General features: G+C 37.2%; 1 protein-coding gene across 7 annotated transcripts in view; it reads left to right on the top strand.

Moving 5' to 3' along the window:
• The window catches only part of CTTNBP2 (cortactin binding protein 2), a 161132-nt gene that overhangs the window by 57720 nt on the left and 80266 nt on the right, over nt 1-23146 (top strand). For 4 of the 7 annotated variants that reach the window (XR_001827145.2, XR_005201339.1, XM_017535078.2 and 1 more), the window contains exons 3-4: nt 4485-4709; nt 21385-23038. Coding sequence is in view for 3 of the 7 variants with exons in the window: in XM_017535078.2 (XP_017390567.1) it covers nt 4485-4709; nt 21385-23038 (1879 nt within the window). In the remaining 4 variants the exon portion in view is untranslated. Of the gene's footprint in view, nt 1-4484; nt 4710-21384; nt 23039-23146 lie in introns of those variants that run through there. The other 3 variants (XM_037740809.1, XM_037740810.1, XM_037740811.1) reach the window with 2 other exon arrangements.

Raw genomic sequence — 23146 nt, 5'->3', positions numbered from 1 at the left:
TGTCATGAGTGCACTGAATTCATATTATAGCATCTTGTCTTCATGTCACAGTCTTATTTAATCTGTGACTTTTCACCATGGAATCAAAATGGGCAACTGGATTCTAATTTATATGCCTAATAGAAAGCTGTAGACCAAAAAGCACATTTTAATTGTTAGAATTACATATTTCTAGAAACCCTTGCTATAAGACAAGAATATCAAAAGTACATGTTGAATATATATAATACACATAAATAGATGCATATGTAGTCATAGAACAAGATTAATAGCTGGCATCACTGAAAATAATATGAGTTTAGGAGTCAGTTTAATGTTAATTAAGAACATGTGATCTTTGACATTCATTTTTACCTGGTTTCCATGCTTTTAAGGACTTAAAAATGAAAGAATGAAATCAGGTTTTCTGTCTAAACTCAAGGTGTCTTAAGCAACACATGAAGCTGCTTCATTTCTCTCATTTTAATAACTAAAGATAACACAGTTGCATAGCTAGTTAGCAACAAACACAAAGCCACTGTTTCTACCCTTGAAGGAATCTAATGTACATATTTTATAATTTGTAAAGGCTACATGTTAGTCCATATTTGTGAAGCAAATTAATTGGCAATTTTAGGCTGGCATGGAGGCTCACTCCTTTGATAACAGCACTTTGGGAGGCTGCGGCAGGAGGATTGCTCGAGCTCAGGAGTTCAAGACCAGCCTGAGCAATGTAGTAAGACTTCATCTCTACTAAAATTTAAAAAAAATACCTAGGTGTGGTGGCACATGCCTATAGTATCAGCTACGCAGGAAGCTGAGATGTGGGAGGATCAGTTAAGCCCGAGAGTTCAAGGCTACAGTGAGCCGTGATCACACCACTGCACCCCAGCCTGGGTGGCAGAGCAAGACCCTATCTCTAAATAAATAGGCAGTTTTATGTTTATGAAACTGTACATGTATCACTTTATGACATTTTTAGCAGAAAAAAATTTGCGTTTAACAATGTCATAATGTGATTATAAGTTAAAACTAATAATTTTAAAACAAAAACAATCACAACAAAAATACACATATACAAAACTATTTCACACCAGTTAAAAAAAAAAAGAAATACTTTCTGACCATAAAATCTGTTGGACAAAACTGGAAATGGGTCTGTGATACATATGTTTACCTCTTACATTATACAAAAATTAATTTTAACCCATTTATCAAGATGTTTACTCAGGCTTAAGAATAACCTGTGTGTTAACAAATTGCTTGATCAGTGTTAAGTATTGTACATCATAAAATATGTTGTATGGGTGAGTAGACATCAGGTAATTACAATGGGTTGTTAAAATGTCAGTTTCAGCAAAGAACACATTGTGATAAATATCAGATATTTCAGTGAGGACCAAGATGCAAATTTTCGGAAGAAATATTTAAAAGCTAGTGTTGACTGTTAAACCTTTCATCCACATTGAGAACATAATATAATGTGGTTTTTGGAGATTAAAGAAAGTTTTCTATCAGAGAGCATTTCTCTGCAGAGAATTGTGCTGTCAGACTTGCCTCATCCAGTTGCTTCTCCCTTCATCTCAAGAGAAAAGGGCTTCAGAGAGACTTTTGAATGACATGATAGGTTTTTCCTGCAGATCTTGGTGGGCTCAGTGGAGATGGGGCTGAACAAGCAGCCATTCTGTGGAAGTGAAGGAGAGATAAATGTGGGGATCATCTTGCAGAGACTCCCAACTTTTGTTTAGATAGACATCCATGAATGTTTCCTGTAGACCAGTTTGAGCCATGGTCATGAAATGGTAGGAATGAGATCGATTCAGGCCCTGTTCAATAGGGAAGTCTGGAGAGAACATGGGACCTCAGTTGACAAAAGGTGAATTCCAAATGCTAATAAGGAGAGTATGCAAGGCTGTGTTTCATGGGTGTGCAACCTGTGCAGTCACAAAGGCCATGCACTTAGAAGGGCCGCTTGCCTGGTTAAATACTGCACTGTTGCCATCTTGAAATGCTTAATAATTTTGAACAAAAAGCCCATGTCTTCCTCTTGCAGTGGGTCCTGCAGATTATGTAGCTTGTCCTATGGCCTACGTTGAAGAAACTGTAGATGAAGGAGTCCCAGCAGTGCAAGAGGGGGTGTTCCTGTAAGAAATCACCAAGCCCTTCACGGGAAAAGAGTAGGCTTTAAATATTCTGCACACTCTGTTGGTAAACCCAGCTGACCAATTGAACCAATCAGGTACAGCGTTCCTGCTCCCGTCATCTCTCCTTTATCATCTACCTCCAGTCTCTTCCAACCCAGAGGGAACTAAAACAGCTTAGAAAGAGGGGGAGAAGGTCTTGGGGAAAAGAGAGAGGTTGCCATATAAACCCCTTTGCCGGGTGGTGGATTAGCCTGCAGTAGATGCTAGCTGAGGAAGGGAGGTTGCCATACTTCTGAATGAAGATGGACATTTTAATAACCAAATTGAGACTGTTTTGACTCAGAGTGACTGTAGGTCTTTTATTAAATTAAAGCGATTAGAAAAAACATAGAGCTAGCCAAGTGTTCATCCAGGGGTGGGAGAAGAACTACATTGAATAAATATTAAGAAAAAAGTGAAGTACAAAATGAAATTGCTTTTGAAATTGCATCTCTCAAGTGATACTTATTCGGTGTATTGATTACATAATTGAATTTAAAGAATCTAGAAACACCAAATGCTTTTAACTCATAAACCTTATCTTTTAAGTTTGAAGTGGTCTTCTGAAAGCTAGCTTAAATTTAATGGTGAAGCTGGACTTTTTGTAAATTTTATTTCTTAAGTTGATAATAGGGAAAGAAATGTTAGCTTTTTTCCAGTTGTCATAAGACTTGTGTTTTTCTAGTTGTTGGCTTACTGATAATGGCCTAGAATGGAAAAGTGTAGTTTTTCGAGTAAGAGACTGTATGTATTAATAATATTTCTTTAGAAAACATGTTTAATGTTTTGAATAAATAAGCTTGATTTTATTTTATTTTATTTTATTTTTTGAGACTGCGTCTTGCTGTCACCCAGGCTGGAGTGCAGTGGCATGATCTTGGCTCACTGCAGCTTCTGCCTCCATGGTTCAAGCAATTGTCCTGCCTCAGCCTCCTGAGTAAGCTGGGACTACAGGCACACACCAACACGCCTAGCTAATTTTTGTATTTTTAGTAGAGATGGAGTTTCACCATGTTGGCCAGGATGGATTCAATCTCTTGAACTCGTGATCCACCCGCCTTGGCCTCCCAAAGTGCTGGGATTACAGACGTCAGCCAATGCACTCGGTCTCATTTAATTTTTCTACTGGCAGTGACATAGATACTTTTTCTTTCTAGTGGCTATTCCAAAATGACCTGAATTAGGAAAATGTTGCTAGGTTTTAATACATTTCTACTGCTATTTTCCATTTTTATGCAATGACTTTGTAGGCTAATTATAGAAAATTGCATTTGGCCCTCATTATGTGGGTGTGAAATTAACTTTGTTGCTGATGGACTGACATTTAGAGTATAATTAGGTTGCATTCTTTCCTGGGATTCTGTGAACTATATTTTAATGCCCTTCAGTGAGAAGGAGATAGATGCATTTTTAAAATTTTCTGAAAGCTGTTGTGGTTGATCAAACTTTACAAACTATGAATATTGTGATTTATTTTTACATTAAAAATTTTAGTTTTTCAATTAAAATTTTTACATTAAAAATTTTGCAAGGAATTTTCTTCTTACTAGTTATCCATATGACTTCCTTCTGGCTATAAAAAACTTGTAGGGGATTTTTTGTGTACATGATTTACCCTGATATTTATTATTTTAAATATGTTTCATCAATATAGAGATAATATTTTTAAACTTTTGCTAAAAGTTATTTTATTATTAATATTTCTGATTTTACTTTAAATTAGAAAAGACTAGGTGGGGTGTGGTGGCCTCCCAGCACTTTGGGAGGCTGAGGCGGGGGGATTACTTGAGCTCAGGAGTTTGAGACCAGCCTGGGCAACAAAGTGAGATTCCATCATAAATTTAAAAAAATCAGAAAAATTAGCTGGTTGTGGTAGCATGCATCTATAGTCCCAGCTATAAAGCTGGTTGAGGCAAGAGGATTGTTGAGCCCAGAAGGTTGAGGCTGCAGTGAGCTGTGATTGTGCCACTGCATTCCAACCTGGATGCCAGAGCAAGAACTTGTCTCGGGGGAAATAAAGACTGCGCCTTAAATTCTGATCCTTGAGGGTAGTACAGCATGCAAACTATATTTGCATCATTTGCAATGTAAAATACGATATTCTTAAAGGAAGAAAATTTGAAAGCAGATGGAATGGTATTCCAGGCTAGTCAGCGACTGGGGGTCACATTTGCCTCTCACTTGCCACTGACATCATGTATAAGCCATTACTCACAGCAGTTGGGAATACCATTTGGAAATGTAATCACAAAACCTTCTTATAAATATCTTTCTGTATATTTTCATTTCTTACTTCAATACATTTCTCTAATTTTGTTCCAGGCTCGCAGGAAGGAGGTATTTATCCAGGAACGGTATGGGAGATTTAATCTAAATGACCCGTTCTTGGCGCTCCAGAGAGACTATGAAGCAGGTGCTGGTGACAAAGAGAAGAAGCCAGTTTGTACCAACCCCCTCTCCATCCTGGAAGCAGTCATGGCCCACTGCAGGAAAATGCAAGAAAGGATGTCCGCACAGCTGGCTGCTGCTGAGAGCAGACAAAAGAAGGTACTGAGACGTTCAAATGGTCATTTTCCCCTCAACATGGTGTCAGATGAAGAGATCATCTCCAAGGTTGTTGTTTGTTCTAAGTACTACATTTTCAGGCAGGATTGCAATAAGTACTTAGAAGTGCAAGAGGCTGAAAGATTATTTAAGTCAATGTAACTTCATGTTTAAAATGTAGCTCAAAATAACACTAAACTATAATGGAAGTATAACAGAAAAATTATGTTTCTGATAATGGTTACTTTGGTGCTTTCTTTAAAATCTCTCTCTCTATATATGTTTTTGGATTTCCTACTGCCTTCAAGAAAACATGCTTAGCTGCTAGGTAGGTTAATCCAGTGATGCAACCAGGACTCTCTGATCATATGGTAACATCCCAACTTATTTTATCCAGCTTCTGTCTAAAATAGTTATTTGCAATTAGAAATTATTATTTTTTTTTATTTTTGGTGAGGGAGGGAATAAAAATAATGTGAAGAAAATGGAATGCACGTTTCTGTGGTATATCCAGTCTCACAATGTGTCATCTTAAAGTCCTGGTTAGTGTCAAACTCACCTCTGTGATGTGATGGTTGTGTCAGCTGCAGACCTCAAGCCTCCTGCTCACATGTGTTTCATTTAAACCAACCTCCTCCCCTCCCCCTCCCCCACCATCACACACATATTCCTTTCACTTGAGCATCTACTTCAAAGAGTACAAAGTTCAATAAAAACTTACCTTGATCAGCCAGAAGGAAATAGAAATTTAAATTTTGTCCTTCCAGTACACTGCCAAAACTATTGATTCCTTTTATTAAAAAAGAGAGAAAGTTAGAAGTTGATGCTGCGTGGTATGATTAAAATTAAAACTAATGGGCCAGATGCAGTGGCTCATGCCTGTAATTCTAACACTTTGGGAATCCGAGGCAGGCAGATCATGAGCTCAGGAGTTCAAGACCAGCCTGGTCAGCATAATGAAACCCGTGTCTACTAAAAATAATTAGCCGGGCATGGCGGTGCACCCCTATAATCCCAGCTATTTGGGAGGCTGAAGCAGGGAATTGCTTGAACCCCGGGAGGCAGAGGTTGCAGTGAGTTGGGATCACACTACTGTACTCCAGCCTGGGTAACAGAGTGAGACTCCATCTCAAGAACTGAAAAAACAATTAAAACTAATATGTTCTCTTCACCATTTTTATCAAAGCATAAATTAAAATGTTTCTTTTATTTGGCCTTTTCAGAGAACTTCTAATATCTCATATGTAACACCTGGTTGATGATTAACTTGAATGTACTATACTTATAAATATTTATGATAGATATCATTTCATGTGTGTCTTTTCCCTGAAATTTTATCTTTACTTTAACATAAATGCCAGTGTTCTGGTATGGGTGCTGCATAAAAGGAAACATTTTTCTCAGTAAGTTACATGGTAGAAAACTAAAGCACTGAGTAAAATAGGTAAGAAAAATAAAAGACTTTCCATAGCTGTAAGGCAAAATCAGACAGTTTAACTCTGGACTTTGAAAACCCTTTACAAAGCCCTGCAGACAACCACTAAGATGTCTGAAGGTTTTCAAAACTTTCCACAAACCTCATAAACAAGAGCCAATGAATTTCAGCTGATGTCACTGAAACTCATTTGTATTTCTTGGATGGGATACATTTCAGTTATGCATGTAATATGTCAAATTAGTTATCTCATATAAATTATTTCTGCCGGACTTTATACTGCATTATAAAAAATTAAGAAAACATTTTGTTGTCCTTGAATATATAAAAAATACTTTCCTAAATTTTACTTCTGTTCTGCCTTTAAAAAAAACTCATTTCTCTTTTAGGAGAAAAAAAGTACATTTCTAGTTAGATCAAAGAGTTTATTATCTAGCTGATTTTTAAAAAAAATCAACTTACATCCTGTTTGTTTCTGAATGACTGGGTCATTTCCAACCTGGCTAATAGTGAAAGGAAATTGTTTCTGTCCTATGGGTCCTGAGAGGCTAATATAAAATGAGCTAGTGGTGAGTCTTCCATGTATAATGGGAATACAGGAGTCCTTCATAGCTAAATTCATTGGCTGTGTAGTCTCAGTGAAGGGTTTATCTGACACAGTGCTACATTTTATTCTTAAAAATATTATATTTTAGTAGATTATAGTGTATGAGAAGAGCTATAATTTGTACTCTTACTTACCCTGTGTCTTAAAAGGAAAATATCATATCAGCTGATGAAAGCAAAAACACCAAAATCATCTCTTTAACAACAAAATTATCTGTCACCTTTAGTCCTCTGAAATCACATATTTTAACCAAATGTCTTCAGTTCCCTCGCATATAAATTGCAGCTTTAGAAATCTAAAAGCCATAAGGAAAAAAAATCCATTATTTTAAATGAGTCCAGTTCTTTAAATCACTGCCAGAACAAATGTCTGGGAAAGCAAAGGCTCCATTATCTATGATTTCAGTATTTATTATCTGACACCAGGCATATCTCTTTGGTAATTTTAAGGCACTTGGCCTGAGTGCTGCTCTGGTTGGCCTCTCAAGGCGGGAGAACAGGGTCCATGCTCATTCATGCATTGGCTCCTGCTGTGACTACTAATAGGCAGGTTAACTGTTTGGTAATTTGTATGCCAGGGAAATTTGGGCAAGAGTCAATTTGGCAAATGGACTGAGCCTGTAAAGCCACTTTGAATAAGCTAATGAGTAATCATCATGGGGAACTTTGCCTCTGGTAATCCACTTCCCATTTTGAGCCAGTAACCCAGGATGAAATGATATTTGGAGGTTTTTTTTTTTTCTTTTGTAATCTTGTCTATCATCTTTTAATGGAATTTCCATTCTAATTTATTTGAACAGTAGGGAGGAAATCTATATATTTTCAAACATTTTCTTCACATGTAGAAAACGTAAGTTCTAGCCCTGAAATAGGAAACGCCTTTTAATTTGATCAGAACCTTTGAATATATGTAGCCAAAATAATAACCAGGAAATTCAGAGGGGGAGAAATTCTTTTCACCAGTGAAAAACCAAAAATAGCTGTGTGTATTAGATACAGCTTCTTCTACATGGCAGCGCATCATAAATAGGCGAGTTGCATGGCTATAGATGCCTCAGACGGGATTCTTAGTTGTGAGCAGATAAGCCAGTGTTCACCTAGAAGGCAGAAAGGGCATTTATTGACTGGTTTACAAAAATAGTAGTTGGCTTACAACGTGGTTCAGCATGGCTGGCAAAGCCTAGACGACCAGCTCTTCCCGGGCAGCATCACAGACAGACAAGTACCCTTGTCTGTGAAAAAAATGAAAAGATATATTAATATATTTTGTTGTCATGTATTTGTTTACCAGATTGAGCATATGGGTTGAGTTGCCCAGGGGGAGAAGAGCACAATGATGCAATGAGCCTTAAAATATTTTGGGGGAGCAGTAGAGAATGTGGTTAAATGTTGTAAGAGTGTTTTGTGGTGTAGCAGATATGCACTCCGCTTTCTCAACTTATAAATGGCCATAATTGCTTTCCTCTCAGTTTTCCACTTTGAATTAGAACTAATTGCCTTTACATTGCTGCTGGGCTCCCACCTACATAGTTTTCCCTTTCATTCTATAAAAACATGTGCTTGGTGCCTCTTCATTCATAGCTTTCAGTTTGGGTGCTATTCTTGGAGCAACCACCCACTTTCTCACTACCAGGGAAGCTGTGTTCATTCTTCTGAGCTCTTCCACACAATCCATTGCTTTTTGCAAAAGAGTTCAGTGATCCTGCTCCATGCAAAGTTACCCTCAGCCCCTACTTGAAAGTGTTAGAAGGAGATATAAATTCGACAATAACATAACAAAGTCACCTGGAACTCCATAATTTATGTATACTGTGGTTCATTTTTAGTATGTAGTCCTGCCATCTGATCATCTCTAAAATTTGTGTAAAGTGCTACAATCAGATAAGTGGAATTAATGAATTTTCATATCCTTTGTAGTTTCTAGTGTGGTTTCTTATATGCAGTTCAGTACATATTTTCTCTCCAAAAGTTCTTTAAGACATTGCTTGTGATAGTAGGTGAACAAACTTATACCAAGATGACTCAAATTTAAACAAGTGTGCATTCACTGCTGTTATACTGACCTGAAAAAATTCTTTAAAAAATTATTACTGGAAACTACTTTATTGATGATAGGAAAAAAATATAGGAAAGAATGAATGACTCAGTGGCTATAATGACAGGAGGTTTCAAAGTTATATGATGAAACTCAGAATACTTAAGGGATTCTCCTGAGATGTAATGAGCTCACAGTGCCCTACGCCCTATTAAATCAACTCATTTGATCCTTAGGATATTATTATTACATATAGTAGAGGCTATTATTATTGCATTTTAAGCATAAGTAAGTTAAGATCACAGAGAAGTTGAACAACTGTGCCTGTTGGTTTGAAGACAAGCAATCGGCCTTCAGAGTTCACATACTTAGCTGCTGTGTAAGGGCAACTTTCCTATAGCCACTTGGTGGGAGAACTCAGATCTCCTGCTTCTCAGGCTTCCTATATGTACTGAATTTATTTCTTACTGGTAAAAAAATTGAACATCTTTAATAGTTTGGATTCTTTGTGATTTTATGTCATTCCTTCAAGCGTCTTAAGATTGAGAGACACAGATTTTAACACATTTATTCCCCATAGCTCTGCAATTAAGAGAATATCCCAAAGTTTAGAGGGAAAAAAAATGCCTATCTGATGCTGGATCAAAAGACCAGCTCTAAAACCCTTATCCTTAAATGTGTGATCGACCTAGTTCATGCTTCAAAAAGAGCTAAAAACATGAAGGATGGGTATTCAAAAGTCATTCAAGATGTATAAAACAATCAAGAACAGAGGCCACAGAAAAGATTTTGCTTGAAATGGGCTTTTTCCTACATATTATGGAAAATGAACATGCAGGAAATTTTTTAAGTTCCAGGGTACATGTGCAGGATGTGCAGGTTTGTTACATAGGTAAATATCCATGGTGGTTTGCTGCACCTATTAACCTATCATCACCTAGGTTTTAAGCTCAGCATGCATTAGCTCTTCTTCTTCATGCTCTCCCTACCCCGTCCTGCCCCAATAGGCCTGTGTGTGTTGTTCCCCTCCCTGTCCCTATGCTTTCACATTGTTCAGCTTCTACTTACAAGTGAGAACATTTGGTGTTTGGTTTTCTCTTCCTTCATTAGTTTGCTGAGAGTAATGGCTTCCAGCTCCATCCATGTCCCTGCAAAGGACACGATCTTGCTCCTTTATTTAGCTGCATAGTATATTCCATGGTATATATGTACCACATTTTCTTTATCCAGTCTATCGCTGATGGGCATTGGGTTGATTCCATGTCTTTGCTAATGTGAATAGTCATATAGAAAATTTTTAATAATGAGTTAGGACTTTTCAGTTTGATCACCAGAAAAAAAATGTTTATTGTGTACATGAATGGTTTGAGAAAATTAATGGGCTCATAACATTTATTAAAATTGAAGCCAGGCTTGGCTGGGCACAGTGGCTCACACCTGTAATCCCAGAACTTTGGGAGACCGAGGCAGGCATATCACTTGGGATCAGGAGTTCAAGGCCAGCCTAGCCAACATGGTGAAACTGTCTCTACTAAGAATACAAAAATTAGCCAGGCATGGTTGCATATACCTGTAGTCCTAGCTACTTGGGAGGCTGAGGCAAAAGAATCTCTTGAACCCAGGAGGCGGAGGTTGCAGTGAGCTGAGATTGCGCCACTACACCCCAGCCTGGGTGACAGAGCAAGACTCCTCTCAAAAACAAATAAATAAAAATTGAGGCCAGGCTTTTGAACATCAAAAAGCAGTTATTCAAATATTAATCCACCATACTAAATTACTAAAAATCATGTATCATGATTTACATATATTTACTTATTTTTTTATTTTATTTTTGAGATGGAGTCTCGTTGGAGTGCAGTGGCACAGTCTTGACTCACTGCAACCTCCACCTCCCTGGTTCAAGTGATCCTCCTGCCTCAAGCTCCAGAGTAGCTGGGACTACAGGCGTGTGCCACTACGCCCAGCTAATTTCTGTATTTTTAGTAGAGAACAGGTTTCACCATATTGGTCAGGCTGGTCTTGAACTCCTGACCTCGTGATCTGCTCACCTCAGCCTCCCAAAGTGCTGGGATTACAGGCATGAGCCATGGTGCCAGCTTTTTAATTTTTTAATGACAAAAATGTAGTTCCTTCTTCAGTGCCATTTGGTATCCATTTCTTCAAGAATCTTTTTGGCTCTCTTTTATTCCCTGCAATAGCCTTTTCTGGCTTTCTGTGGTAATGCTTTAAATCTGTAAGTCTCCTGGTGCATTCTTCTTTATTTAGAGAAGATGCTCACCCTCTCTTTACTTATGTCTTTTGATGGGTTCCAGACATACCTTTTTAGATAAGTCAAAACTCCCTTAATACATAAAAGCCATTCTTCCTTGGTCTTTCTTATTTTCATTTTTCAACTTTATTTTGAAGCTTCTTAAAAAATAATTTCAATTTTATTTTAGATTTAGGGGAAACGTGCAGGTTTGTTACATTGGCATATTGTGTGATTCTGAGGTTTGAAGCATGATTGATCCTGTCACCCAAGTATTGAGTATAGTACCCAGTAGGTAGTTTTTTGTTCTTTTACCCTCTCCCAACTTTTGGAGTCCTCAGCATCTATTATTCCTGTCTTTTTACCTATGCGTACCCAGTGTTTAGCCTCCACTTGTAAGTAAGAACTTGCGCTATTTGGTTTCTGTTCTTGCATTATTTTGCTTAGAATAATGGCCTCCGGCTGCATCCACGCTGCTGCAAAGGACATGATTTCATTATTTTATATGGCTGTGTAGTATTCCATGGTGTGTATGTACCACATTTTCTTTATCCAGTTCGCTGTTGCTGGTCACCTAGGTTGATTCCATGTCTTTGCTATTGTGAATAGTGCTGAGATAAACATAGGCATGCATGTGTCCTTTTTGGTAGAACAATGTATTTTCCTTTGGGTGTATACCCAGTAATGGGTTTGCTGGGTTGAATAGTATTTCCATGTTCTCTGAGAAATCTCCAAACTGCTTTCTACAGTGACTGAACTCATTTACATTCTTATCGACAGTGTATAAGTGTCCTCTTCTCCACAGCCTCTCCAACATCTATTACTTTTTGACTTTTTAGTAATAGCCATTCTGACTGGTGTGAAATGGTATCTCATTGTGGTTTTGATTTGCATTTCTCTAATGATTAGTGATATGGAGCATTTTTTTCATGTCTGTTGACTACTTGTGTATCTTCCTTTGAGAAATGCCTGTTCATGTCCTTTACCCACTTTTTAATGGGGTTATTTGCTTGTTATTTGATTCTGGATGTTAATTTCTGTCAGATGCATAGTTTAAAATATTTTCTCCTATTCTGTAGGGTTTCTTTGGTCATATAGAAGAAATTTAGTTTAATTAGGTCCCACTTGACAATTTTTATTTTTATCGTGATTGCTTTCAAGGTCTTAGCCATACATTTTTTTTTGCCAATGCTGAAGTCCGGAATGATGTTTCCTAGGTTTTGTTCTAGGATTTTTATAATTTGAGATGTTATGTTTAAATATTTGATTCATCTTGGGTTATTTTTTTTATATGGTGAAAGGTGGGGGTTCCAGTTTTGCTCTTCTGTGTATGACTATTCTGAAGCTTTCAAAAGAAATCCTTCCTCCTCATACTCAAGTGATTACCATATCTATTTCTTACATAATTGTAATTTCCCTCTATTGTAGTACCACTTACATTTTCCAAACTTTTAATTTTGATATAATTTCAACCTTACAGAAAAGTTGCAAGAATGGTACAATAACAGCGTTCTTTACCTAGATTCACAGTTGTTTATATTTTATACCTGATCTGTTTTATCATTTTTTTCTCCCCCTCTTTACACACATGCGCGCGCGCGCACACACACACACACACACACACACACACACACACAGATTTGTTTCCAAGCCATTAGAGAATAAATTAGAGACATAGTGCTTTTTTACTTCCAAATATGTTGATGTATATTTCCTAAGAACGGGGACAATCTTTTATGTAATCACCATACAATTTTTTTAAATCAGGAAATTTATCATTGAAACAGCATTTTTTTCTAATTTACATATTCATTTTCCCCCAGTTGTTCCAATATTAATTTTGTAGCAATTATTTTCCTAATTCAAGATCAGGCATTGCATTTAATTGTTGTTTCTCTTTTGTCTCCTTTAAGCTGCAACAGTTCTTCAGCCTTTCTTTGCTTCATTTACCTTGATATTTCTGAAGAGCATGGGCTAGGTATTTTGTAAAACATCACTCAATTCAAATTTGTTTAATGTTTCCTGCCGATTTTATTCAGCTTTTGCATTTTTGGTAGAAATACCGTGTCTGTGATATTGTGTTTTTATTAGTTCATAAAATTCAAAAGGCATACGATGCTGATTTTTTTCAAAACCAAATCATGTGATTGATAGTAACATTGGTCGCCTGGTTAAGGTGGTGTCTCTCAGTTGTCCTCACTGTTTAGTTGTTACTTTTTCTTTTGTGTTAGTAAGTAATTTACGAAGAAATATGTTGAGATTCTTTATCTTATTCATTAAATGTTCACCTGCTAGTTTTAGAATCCACTGATGATTTTCCAACCCCCATTACTCCTTCCGTATTTTTTATGTGGCATTCTACTGTAAGGAAAAGCTTTCCTTTCTCCCCCATTTACTTGTTTATTACATCAATGTGGAGTCACAGATGCTTCTTTGGTAAGTTAGAAACTTACCATCACTATCTGTCCCAGATTTAGCCAGGGGGAGCCCTCTTAAGCTGGCTCTTTCTATATATTCTCATCATTTTTGAGCACTTGAGCAAGGTACTCCATGCTCATTTTGTGTTTTCTTTAACCTGATGATTGGAATTAACTGTTTCTTCCAGGAGCATTAAGTTTCCTATTTGATGGGAGACAGCACTTAGCAACAAGTCTGGAGCTAGGAAATTATATATATTTATGATATTCATAGGTACCCAAAAACATAGCTATATTTTGTCTGTCTGTCTATGTATCAAGCTTTCGGTATACTGACACTGGCATTCCTGACTCAAATTCCAGGCCATAGAATATGTGCCAGTCCTTTTTCTATTTATGACTCCTTTTTTCCACCAGTGAGAAACCCGATTTTCACTGTACTTCGGTATATTTACTCATTTACTCAAGCGTGGAACACACAGAGTAGTTTCAGAATGACTTACTCATACTGCTGTATAAAGCCAAAATAGAAACCTGGAATTCAATATTTATTTACAGATTTTTAAGGCAAAGTTTATAGGAAGTACAATTCTATCTTAAGTTTAAAAATTAATGAGTTTTGAAAATGCATACAGCTGTGTAATCTGTACACCCCCAACCCTACCAACAAGTTATAGAATATTTCCATTGCCACATAAAGGTTCCAGGAGTCTCTCTCCAATAAGTCCCTTCCCCAGCTCAGGCAACTACTAAGCACTATTCTGATTTTTTTCATCATGGATTAGTCTTACCTGTATTAGGTAAACTATGACTATTGTTTTATAGTTAGTATGCCTTAAATTCAGGAGCTGTTAGTCTTCTGCCTTTGTTTTGCTTTATCAAAATTGTTTGGCTAGTCTAGATCCTTTGGTCTTCTCTATGAAAAAAAGATTAAAGACAGTTTGGTTTCCCCAAAAGTTTGCAGGGGTCGAAATTTCACTGAATCTATAGACTAATTTTGTGAGAACTGACATCTTAGTAAAATGGAGTGTTCCAATCCATGATTGTAGTATATTTCTCCATTCATTTGGTTCTTTCTCTTAGCAACATTTGGCTTCTATCAGTGTAGCAGTCATAGAAGTCATTTGTTGCTGTTATTTATATTTTATATTTTGATGCTATTATAAATCTCATTATTTAAGAATTTCGAATGTTTGTTGTCAATGTGCAGGTATTCAGTTGACTTTTATACGTTCATATTGTGTTCTGTAATCTTGCTATATTAGCTCTAGCTATTATCTTGTATATTCATGATTTTCTGGCTAAAAATATAAAACCATGTGATCTATAAATAGAGAACATTTTACTTCTTCATTTCCAAATTGCTTGCCTGGCTTCCTTTTTCTCCTTCTTCCCCACCAGTGCCCTGAAATTACTGCAGTCACTAGAACCTCCAGTACAATGTTGAATAGAAGTATGAAAGTAGACTTTATTGTCTTTTTCTCTTTCTTAGGGAAAAATATTTCATGTTTTATCATTAAGTACAATGTTAGCTGTGCTTTTTATAGATGCCCTTTATCTCATTTGAGGTTTCATTCTATTCTTACGTTGTTGAAAGTTTTTTTTTGTTTTTTTGTTTTTTTTTGTCATGAATGGTTTTGATTTTAAAAACTGGTTTATCTGCATTTGTCGACATAATCCTGGTGTTTCTCTTTTTTTCTTTCAGTATAATGAATTACACAGATTGATTTTTCAAATAGCAACCAACTTAGATCCCCGAGGTAAATCTTATATAGTCACCTTTTTATTACTCTTTTTATATATAGGTGGATTTCATTTCCCTGTATTTTGCTAAGGAGTTTTGTGTCTGTGTTCAAAAGAGATATTTTTTTCTGTAAATTTTTAAAAAATATCTTGTTTTGTATAAAGGTAATTTTTTGTTCATAAAATGAATTGGAAGTGTTTACCCCTCGGTTTTCTGAAAGGGTATGTGTAAGTTTGGCATTATTTTTTTTGGCATTTTTTTTTTTCATGTTTGCTAGAATTCATCAGTAAAACCTTGTAAGCAAGGAGTTTTCTTTGGGGAAAAGTATTTAATCGTGAATTTAGTTCCTCTTTAAAAAAAATAAAGCCATTCCAATTTTCTATGTCATTTTGTGATTTCTGAAAGTGTATGTTTCAGAAGCATTTGTTTTTTCTTAATTTGTTGAATTTATTGGCACAAAGTTATTATCCTTTTAATATTTGTTTATTCTGTAGTGATATCCCCTCATTTATTTCTGTTATTTGTAATTTGTGTTTTTCTCTATTTCTAAATCTGGTTCTCTACATATTTAGCAATATTATTAATCTTTTAGATGAGACACAACTTTTGGCTTTGTTAATTTCTCTATAATTTATTTCTTCTGTTTCATCAATTTCTTTGGTATTTGCTTCCTTCTACTTACTGTGGATTTAATTTGCCCATCTTTTCCTAGCTTCTTAAGGTGAAACTAGGATCACTGATTTGAGGCAGCTCTTCCAATGTAAACATTTAAAGCCATAAATTTCTCTCTGTCCTCTGCTTTAGCTGCTTTTAGATGCCCTGCTTTCACTGAGTCCCACAAATTTTGGTATGCTGTGTTCTTATATTCATTCAGCCCCAAATATATTCTAAATTACTTCGTGATTTTCTCTTAACCCGCTTTACTATTTAGCAATATATTGTTTTACTTTTGAATTTTGAGGTTTTGTTAATATCTTGTGATTTATTTCCAGTTTAATTCTGCTTCAGTCAGAGAACACATTCTATAAAATTTTAGCCTGTTGAAATCTATTGGTTTGGCAGTTCTCAATAGCTCAGCAAATGTGTTTGAAAAGCATATCTTTTGTAGCTTTGGTATATTGTACCCTATAAATATCAATAGCCAGGTGATTTTTGTAGTGTTTTCAGATATACTATTTATATTTTTGCTGAGCTTTTTGATCTAGGTTTTTAAAATGAGATACTGTTATTATTGTAGATTTGTCTATTTTCCCTGTATTTCTGTCAAGTTCTGCTTTGTATATTTTAGAGAAAATTATTGCCATCATTTTTGTTGTAGGTTCTCTATATGTAATATGTATTTAATTTTTTGGCTGATTTTAAGATTATTTATCTTTCTTTTCAGTAGTTTTACTATGATGTGCCTAGGTTTAACTTTCTTTATATTTTTTTGCTTTGGGATTGCTGAGCTTCCTGGATTTGTATGTTTTCTGTTTTCTCAAATTTATAAATTTTGGGGCCTTTTTTTTTTCTAAGATATTTTTCTTCCCCATTCTATCTTTTTTCTCTTTTTGGATCTCCAGTTCATGGAATTTAGAGCAGTTTATATTGCCCTTGATATAAACGAGATGCTGTTCATTTTTTTTTTCAGTGATTTTTTTCTATGCTCTTCAAATTGGATACTTTATTTTCCTGTATTTTCAAATTCATTATCCTTTATATTCTCTTTCAAATCTGCTATTAAGCCCATTCAGTGAACTTTTTGTCAATTTAGATATTATACTTATCAGTTCTGTTTGTACATCTGGTTCTTTTTTACAGTTTTCGTTTGTATGCCAAGATTCCTCTAATTTATTATGACCATATTTTCTTTGAAAATGGCTGGCTGCTTTAAAATCCTTGTCTGCTACTTCCAATGTAGATAATCTTGGGCCAGTTTTTTTATTGACTACTTTTCTCTGGACTATGACTCACTTTTTCTTAATTTCTTTGTATGTCGAGTAATTTCTTACTTATACTGAGCACTGCAGATGATATGGGACAGACTCTGGATTCTGTTACCTGCTGAAGGGTTGTACTTCGTATTAGCGTTTGCAGTTGGCAGCATCTGAGGTCTTTGCTCAGCCCTCTCAGCCATTCAGTAGCCACCTTCTGTCATTCTCTGGGGTCTCTCCCATAAATATGTAATTCAAGGATCAACCAAGAATGCTGATAAATCATGGCAACCCCAGTTTCATCTTCTGACTCCTTAAGCCCATATGACCAGTGCATTGTATTTGAGCTTCAGCTGCCAGTGCTACCGGAATAGAGAATTGCCTCCATCTGAACAGCTACACAAAGGCAAATCTCATCCAATGCTACTGCCGCCTCTCTTATGGGAGGGTTTACTCCTCTCTGATTTCTGCATCTTTTATTGCTCTCAAGAGCCTTCAAATCACTATGTTTTATATGTTTTTCAAGGATTTATAATAATTATCTGCAGGAGAATTGATCTATTAAACATTGCTTCTCCATTACTGGTAGTAGAACTTTCTCTGGTATGTTTCATAATTGAAGAATATGTGAAACATATCAGAGAAAGTTCTACTACCAGTAATGGAGAAGCAATGTTTATTAGACCCCATCTAACTTATAAAAACATTCATCTACATGTTTAATATGGTGTATTCTCTAGATCTTTGTATGCCTCTAGTGTGTTTTCAGAGGAAGAAATATAGTGCAGATTCACACACATTTTAAAATAATACAAGTAGCTATTGTATTATGAATTGAAAATTTAGCATTTTGTAGTGCCAGGCACTATACTGTGTGCTTTACACGTGTTGTCTTATTTAAAAGCATAAAATAACATAATTATTAGGACCATACAGAACGAATCTTTAGAGAGAGAACTTACCAAAGTCACACAGCTAGTAAGTTTGAAATCAGAATTTAGTGGTACATCTCTTATTCTCTTAAGTACACATACTTTGTCTCTGAGCTTAAATGGTCAAGGAGTTTTTAATATAAAAATTATTTTTAAAGTATGGGAGTATGTTTACATACTGACCGGAAGGCTCCTGTAGAGAAACAGGAGTTTAATATTTAAAAAGAGCAACGTGATAGCTGATGGAGTGAGTCCCAGAGGTGATGGGAGAGAATGAAGTTAATTGCTGAAGGAAAAAGTTCAGCATTGAACAGATGGAAAGCTTTCTTCCTTAGATTGAAGGGAAGGACATATGGATTGGTGTGGCTATGAAAAAGCTTAAAGGAGGAGATAGGATGAAAGGGAGAGTGAGTGAGTTTGAGTTTGAATGTTTTTGATAAAGAAGTCTGTAAAGAGAGACTAAGAGTTAGTTGAGTGGTCATTGGGTCAAGATTTGGGGAAAGGCAAAGGTTTGAAATATCCCTTGTAGTAAATGGCAGAGGAAGCTAAATAAAGTTAGGTAGAGTGATTGATGGTTGGGGGTCAGAGATTAATTGAGTTTGGAGCCATATGTTTATATGTATGTCAATTGTGAGGTTTCCTCTGCTTGGCTATCTGTGGTAAGATTTTTTTTTTTAAGTCATGCATTAGTCTGAGATAGGATTTACAAAGCTCAAGTGATGGAGGACAAAGAAAAGAATCACAGATGCTTTTATAATAGTATAGTTTTATGTATAAATATCTGACATTAGCTGAGTTGCTCTCCACTTGAAACTCTTTGTTCAATTTGATTTTGAAAGATGATCATCCACGGTGCCAAATTACTGTGGACAAAATGTGAGATATGGTGAGGAAAACTTGAGACAAGCAGAACTCCGAGTGATTACCATGACTCTGACACTTATTAGCTGGATGACATTAGAAAAAAACACTAATAAGGCCTCTAGTAATTGTTTTGTAAAATGAAGATAGCTCTTAAAATTCTCTCTACCTTCAGAGGCAGATGATAAAATTTGTATTTTAATAGCAAGCTGAAAATTGACCTAGTTTGTTTTTCTTACATTACTATAAAATTATTTTTTGTTGGGGTTAGTATAAAATATGATTTAAATTTTCTTACCAGTTCTAACTTTGCATATGCCTTCTAACAGCAGTCTGTTATTTGATGCATTTAAAAAGAGTTCAACGTGTTTTAGTTAATATGTCAAATTTGTGCAAGGCACCCATGTGAATAAGATACACATATGAATACAGCATATGACACTATTGTTCCCCAAATCTTATCTAATCTACTTATGAAATTACTCCCAAAATTTCATACAGTAGAATAAAGTATATGTGTAATTATTTTTGAGGAATAATCTATATTCCTGATCATCTATTTATGGGACACATCCCAATGCTATTTTATTTAGCAATTGTTTGTCAAAGCAGGAAGCATCCCAGAGTAAAGAAACAATATCTCTGACCACCAGTTGGATAGCAAGCCATTTTCTCCTTTTGGTCCCATGACCAAAAGTTGTGGATTTTTATAACAGGGTAAGGAACAGCAATACATCCTCGTGACTCATGTATCATGACAGTGTCTTCTTCCTCTGTTATTGATGACAAAAATTTGACTCCAATAAGTAATGACTCTCTTGAGAGTATATTTGTGTTTAACATCTAGAGGAGAAGGTAAATCTATCCGTGTCTTTATAATCAGGTAGATCTACTTTAACCTTTAGGGAACCATAAGGCCCATTAGACTGCCAGGGGAATATTTCACTAGTTGGGCAAGGGAGGTATGTGAGCCAACCTGGCTTCTGCATACCAGCTAGGGGTGTGTCCTTTGTCCTTCATGAGCCCCTCATGACAGATGCTCCCCTGGAGAGAAGTGAGAAATCTGCAAGAATATGTTAGACTAGTGTTGCTGTGAGGTTGCCCATGTATCCAGAAAGCCCATTAGTAACCGAAGTTCATTGTTATCAGTGAAACTGTTTTAATTTCAGCTCATTCATTCAGTTTACAATTTATTAAGCACGACTGTGTGCCAGCCACTGTTCTGTGTCTAAAAGACACAGTCTCTGCCCTCAGTGAAGTCATATTCTAGCTTGGGGGGTTGGGGGGTACAGGCAGGTAGTGAACAAAGGGTGATAAACACGAGGGTGGGAGGGACTGTTATTTTCCACAGGGTGGTGATGGAAGCCCTCACTGTAAAAGTGACAGCTGAGCAGAAGCCTGAAAGAAATGCATGAGCCAACCTCTTATGCTATCGGGAGCTTTTGTGTATATTAGAAAGCCCGATCTGGAGAGAGAAAGGCTTTAAAAACTCCCTCTCTAGGTTGATCAGTTAGAAAAAAGGATTCTGCTCTGGAAAGCACCAATCCTAATGGCCTGTGGCTTGGTGAACAGACAATGCCTTTCTGTGAAGGAAAAGGCACCCCTCTCTACGTGCCTGGGCAAGTGGCTGAGTGAGTAGGGAATTTTGCAGGAAGGGAGGGAGGGCTGGAGTTTTGCTCCCACTCACCATCCCGCTTGTCACTCCTGTGCCGTGCTCACCTGGCTTGTGGGAGTGCTATGGGAAGGTGTGCAATGGGAATTCTATGTAGAGAGAACAGCAAGAGCAAAGACCCTGAGGCAGGACCATGTTTAGGAAACTCCGGTCATCCAGTGAAGCTAAGGGAACAAATGGGATCAAAGAAGGAGATAAGGTGAGACTCCACTGACACCAAATACAGTTCTAATAAGATCATTCTTCAGCTCCTTAGAGTTTTCAAAGAACTTTCATGTGTGATTTGGTATTATTTCCACAACAACTCATTATAGGAAGTTCAAAGAAGTTCCATTACTGAGATAGGTAATACAATTAGCAAATATAGGGGCTTAGAATTTCACTGAAGTCCTCGGTTTTCAGTACTTTCCATAATACTTTACCTCAGGGATTAATATTAAATCATTAAACCTTTTAAAAAATATCACCAATTCCATCACAGAGCTGTGTTTTTACAAAAATAGACCTTTTTGATCCCTGTGCTGTGATTTAAAGCATCTGGTTATTGTTCTCCTTTTCTGTAGTTAACTTCAATAGATTTTTTAAATTCTCTATTGTTGTAATTTAGATTTTTTAAATAAAACCATTTACATGTATTTTCTCATTTTAATGAGCCTTTAAAATATTTCTTATCACAACACTTTTTGAAAATGTGGCATTTTTGCTAAACCAAATTATGTAATTCTTAGGAAATTAATAAAAATCTCACAAAAGATATTTCTTTGGTGAAAAGAAAATTCTATATTTTAATCAGGGTTTTCCTGTGAATTTTTCAGCTGGAAATGGAAAAGCTTCAGCTACAAGCCCTAGAGCAAGAACACAAGAAGCTGGCCACCCGCCTTGAGGAAGAACGCGGCAAGAACAAGCAGGTGGTCCTGATGCTCGTCAAAGAGTGCAAGCAGCTCTCAGGCAAGGTCATAGAGGAGGCCCAGAAGCTCGAAGACATAATGGCCAAACTGGAAGAGGAAAAGAAAAAGACAGATGAATTGGAAGAGGAACTCTCTGCTGAGAAACGAAGAAGCACAGAAATGGAAGCTCAGATGGAAAAACAACTCTCTGAGTTTGACACCGAGCGGGAACAGCTTCGTGCCAAGCTGAACCGAGAAGAAGCACACACCACTGACCTCAAAGAGGAGATAGACAAGATGAAGAAAATGATTGAGCAACTGAAAAGGGGAAGTGACAGCAAACCAAGCCTCTCTCTTCCACGGAAGACAAAAGATAGGCGTTTGGTTTCCATATCTGTGGGAACAGAAGGAACTGTGATGAGGTCTGTTGCTTGCCAGACAGACCTAGTGACAGAAAGTGCTGACCACGTGAAGAAGTTGCCTTTAACCATGCCAGTAAAACCTTCCACAGGGAGCCCCGTAGCTTCTGCAAATGCAAAAGGAAGTGTGTGCGCCAGTGCCACAATGGCCAGACCAGGAATTGACAGGCAGGCTTCCCATGGTGACTTGATGAGTGTTTCTGTACCGGCTTTCCCACCTTCAAGTGCAAACAGAATTGAGGAAAATGGACCAAGCACTGGCTCAACACCAGATCCAACCAGTAGCATACCCCCACTTCTGAGTAACGCTGCCCCTACCACTGCTCAAACACCAGGCGTAACTCCTCAGAACTCGCAAGCTCCACCTATGCACAGTTTACATTCACCATGTGCCAACGCCTCTTTGCATCCAGGTCTAAACCCACGAATCCAAGCAGCTAGATTTAGATTTCAGGGCAATGCTAATGACCCAGACCAAAATGGAAATACTACCCAAAGTCCTCCGTCAAGAGATGTCTCGCCTACAAGTCGTGACAACCTAGTGGCCAAACAACTGGCTCGGAATACTGTGACCCAAGCACTGTCAAGATTTACAGGACCTCAAGCAGGTGCTCCCCAAAGGCCTGGAGCACCCCCAACAGGGGATGTCGGCACCCACCCTTCAGTCGGTCGGACCAGTGTAAAGACTCATGGCGTAGCACGAGTTGACAGAGGAAATCCTCCTCCTATCCCTCCAAAAAAGCCAGGGCTATCCCAAACGCCTTCTCCACCACACCCCCAACTCAAGGTTATTATAGATAGCAGCAGGGCCTCGAACACAGGGGCCAAAGGTGATAACAAAACTGTGGCTTCACCTCCTTCCAGTTTGCCACAAGGGAACAGGGTGATCAATGAGGAGAACCTTCCTAAGTCATCCTCCCCTCAGCTGCCACCAAAACCATCCATAGATATAACTGTGGCACCTGCAGGCTGTGCCATTTCAGCCCTGGCCACGTCTCAGGTGGGTGCCTGGCCTGCTGCAACCCCCGGACTGAACCAACCTGCATGTTCAGACAGTTCCCTTGTCATTCCTACCACCATTGCCTTTTGCTGTTCCATAAACCCCGTTAGTGCCTCATCCTGTAGACCAGGTGCCTCAGACAGCCTCCTGGTAACAGCATCAGGTAAAGGGATTGAAATGTTATACCCTTTTTAAACAACGTGGCCTCTCCTCTCACTTGCCTTGATTTTCTTCACAGTGCCTTGAAACTGTTTTTTTTTTTTTTTTTTTT

Source organism: Cebus imitator, unplaced genomic scaffold (assembly GCF_001604975.1).
Source record: "Cebus imitator isolate Cc_AM_T3 unplaced genomic scaffold, Cebus_imitator-1.0 Scaffold90, whole genome shotgun sequence".
Classification (NCBI taxonomy): domain Eukaryota; kingdom Metazoa; phylum Chordata; class Mammalia; order Primates; family Cebidae; genus Cebus; species Cebus imitator.
This window is presented reverse-complemented; position numbering and strand designations above follow the sequence as displayed.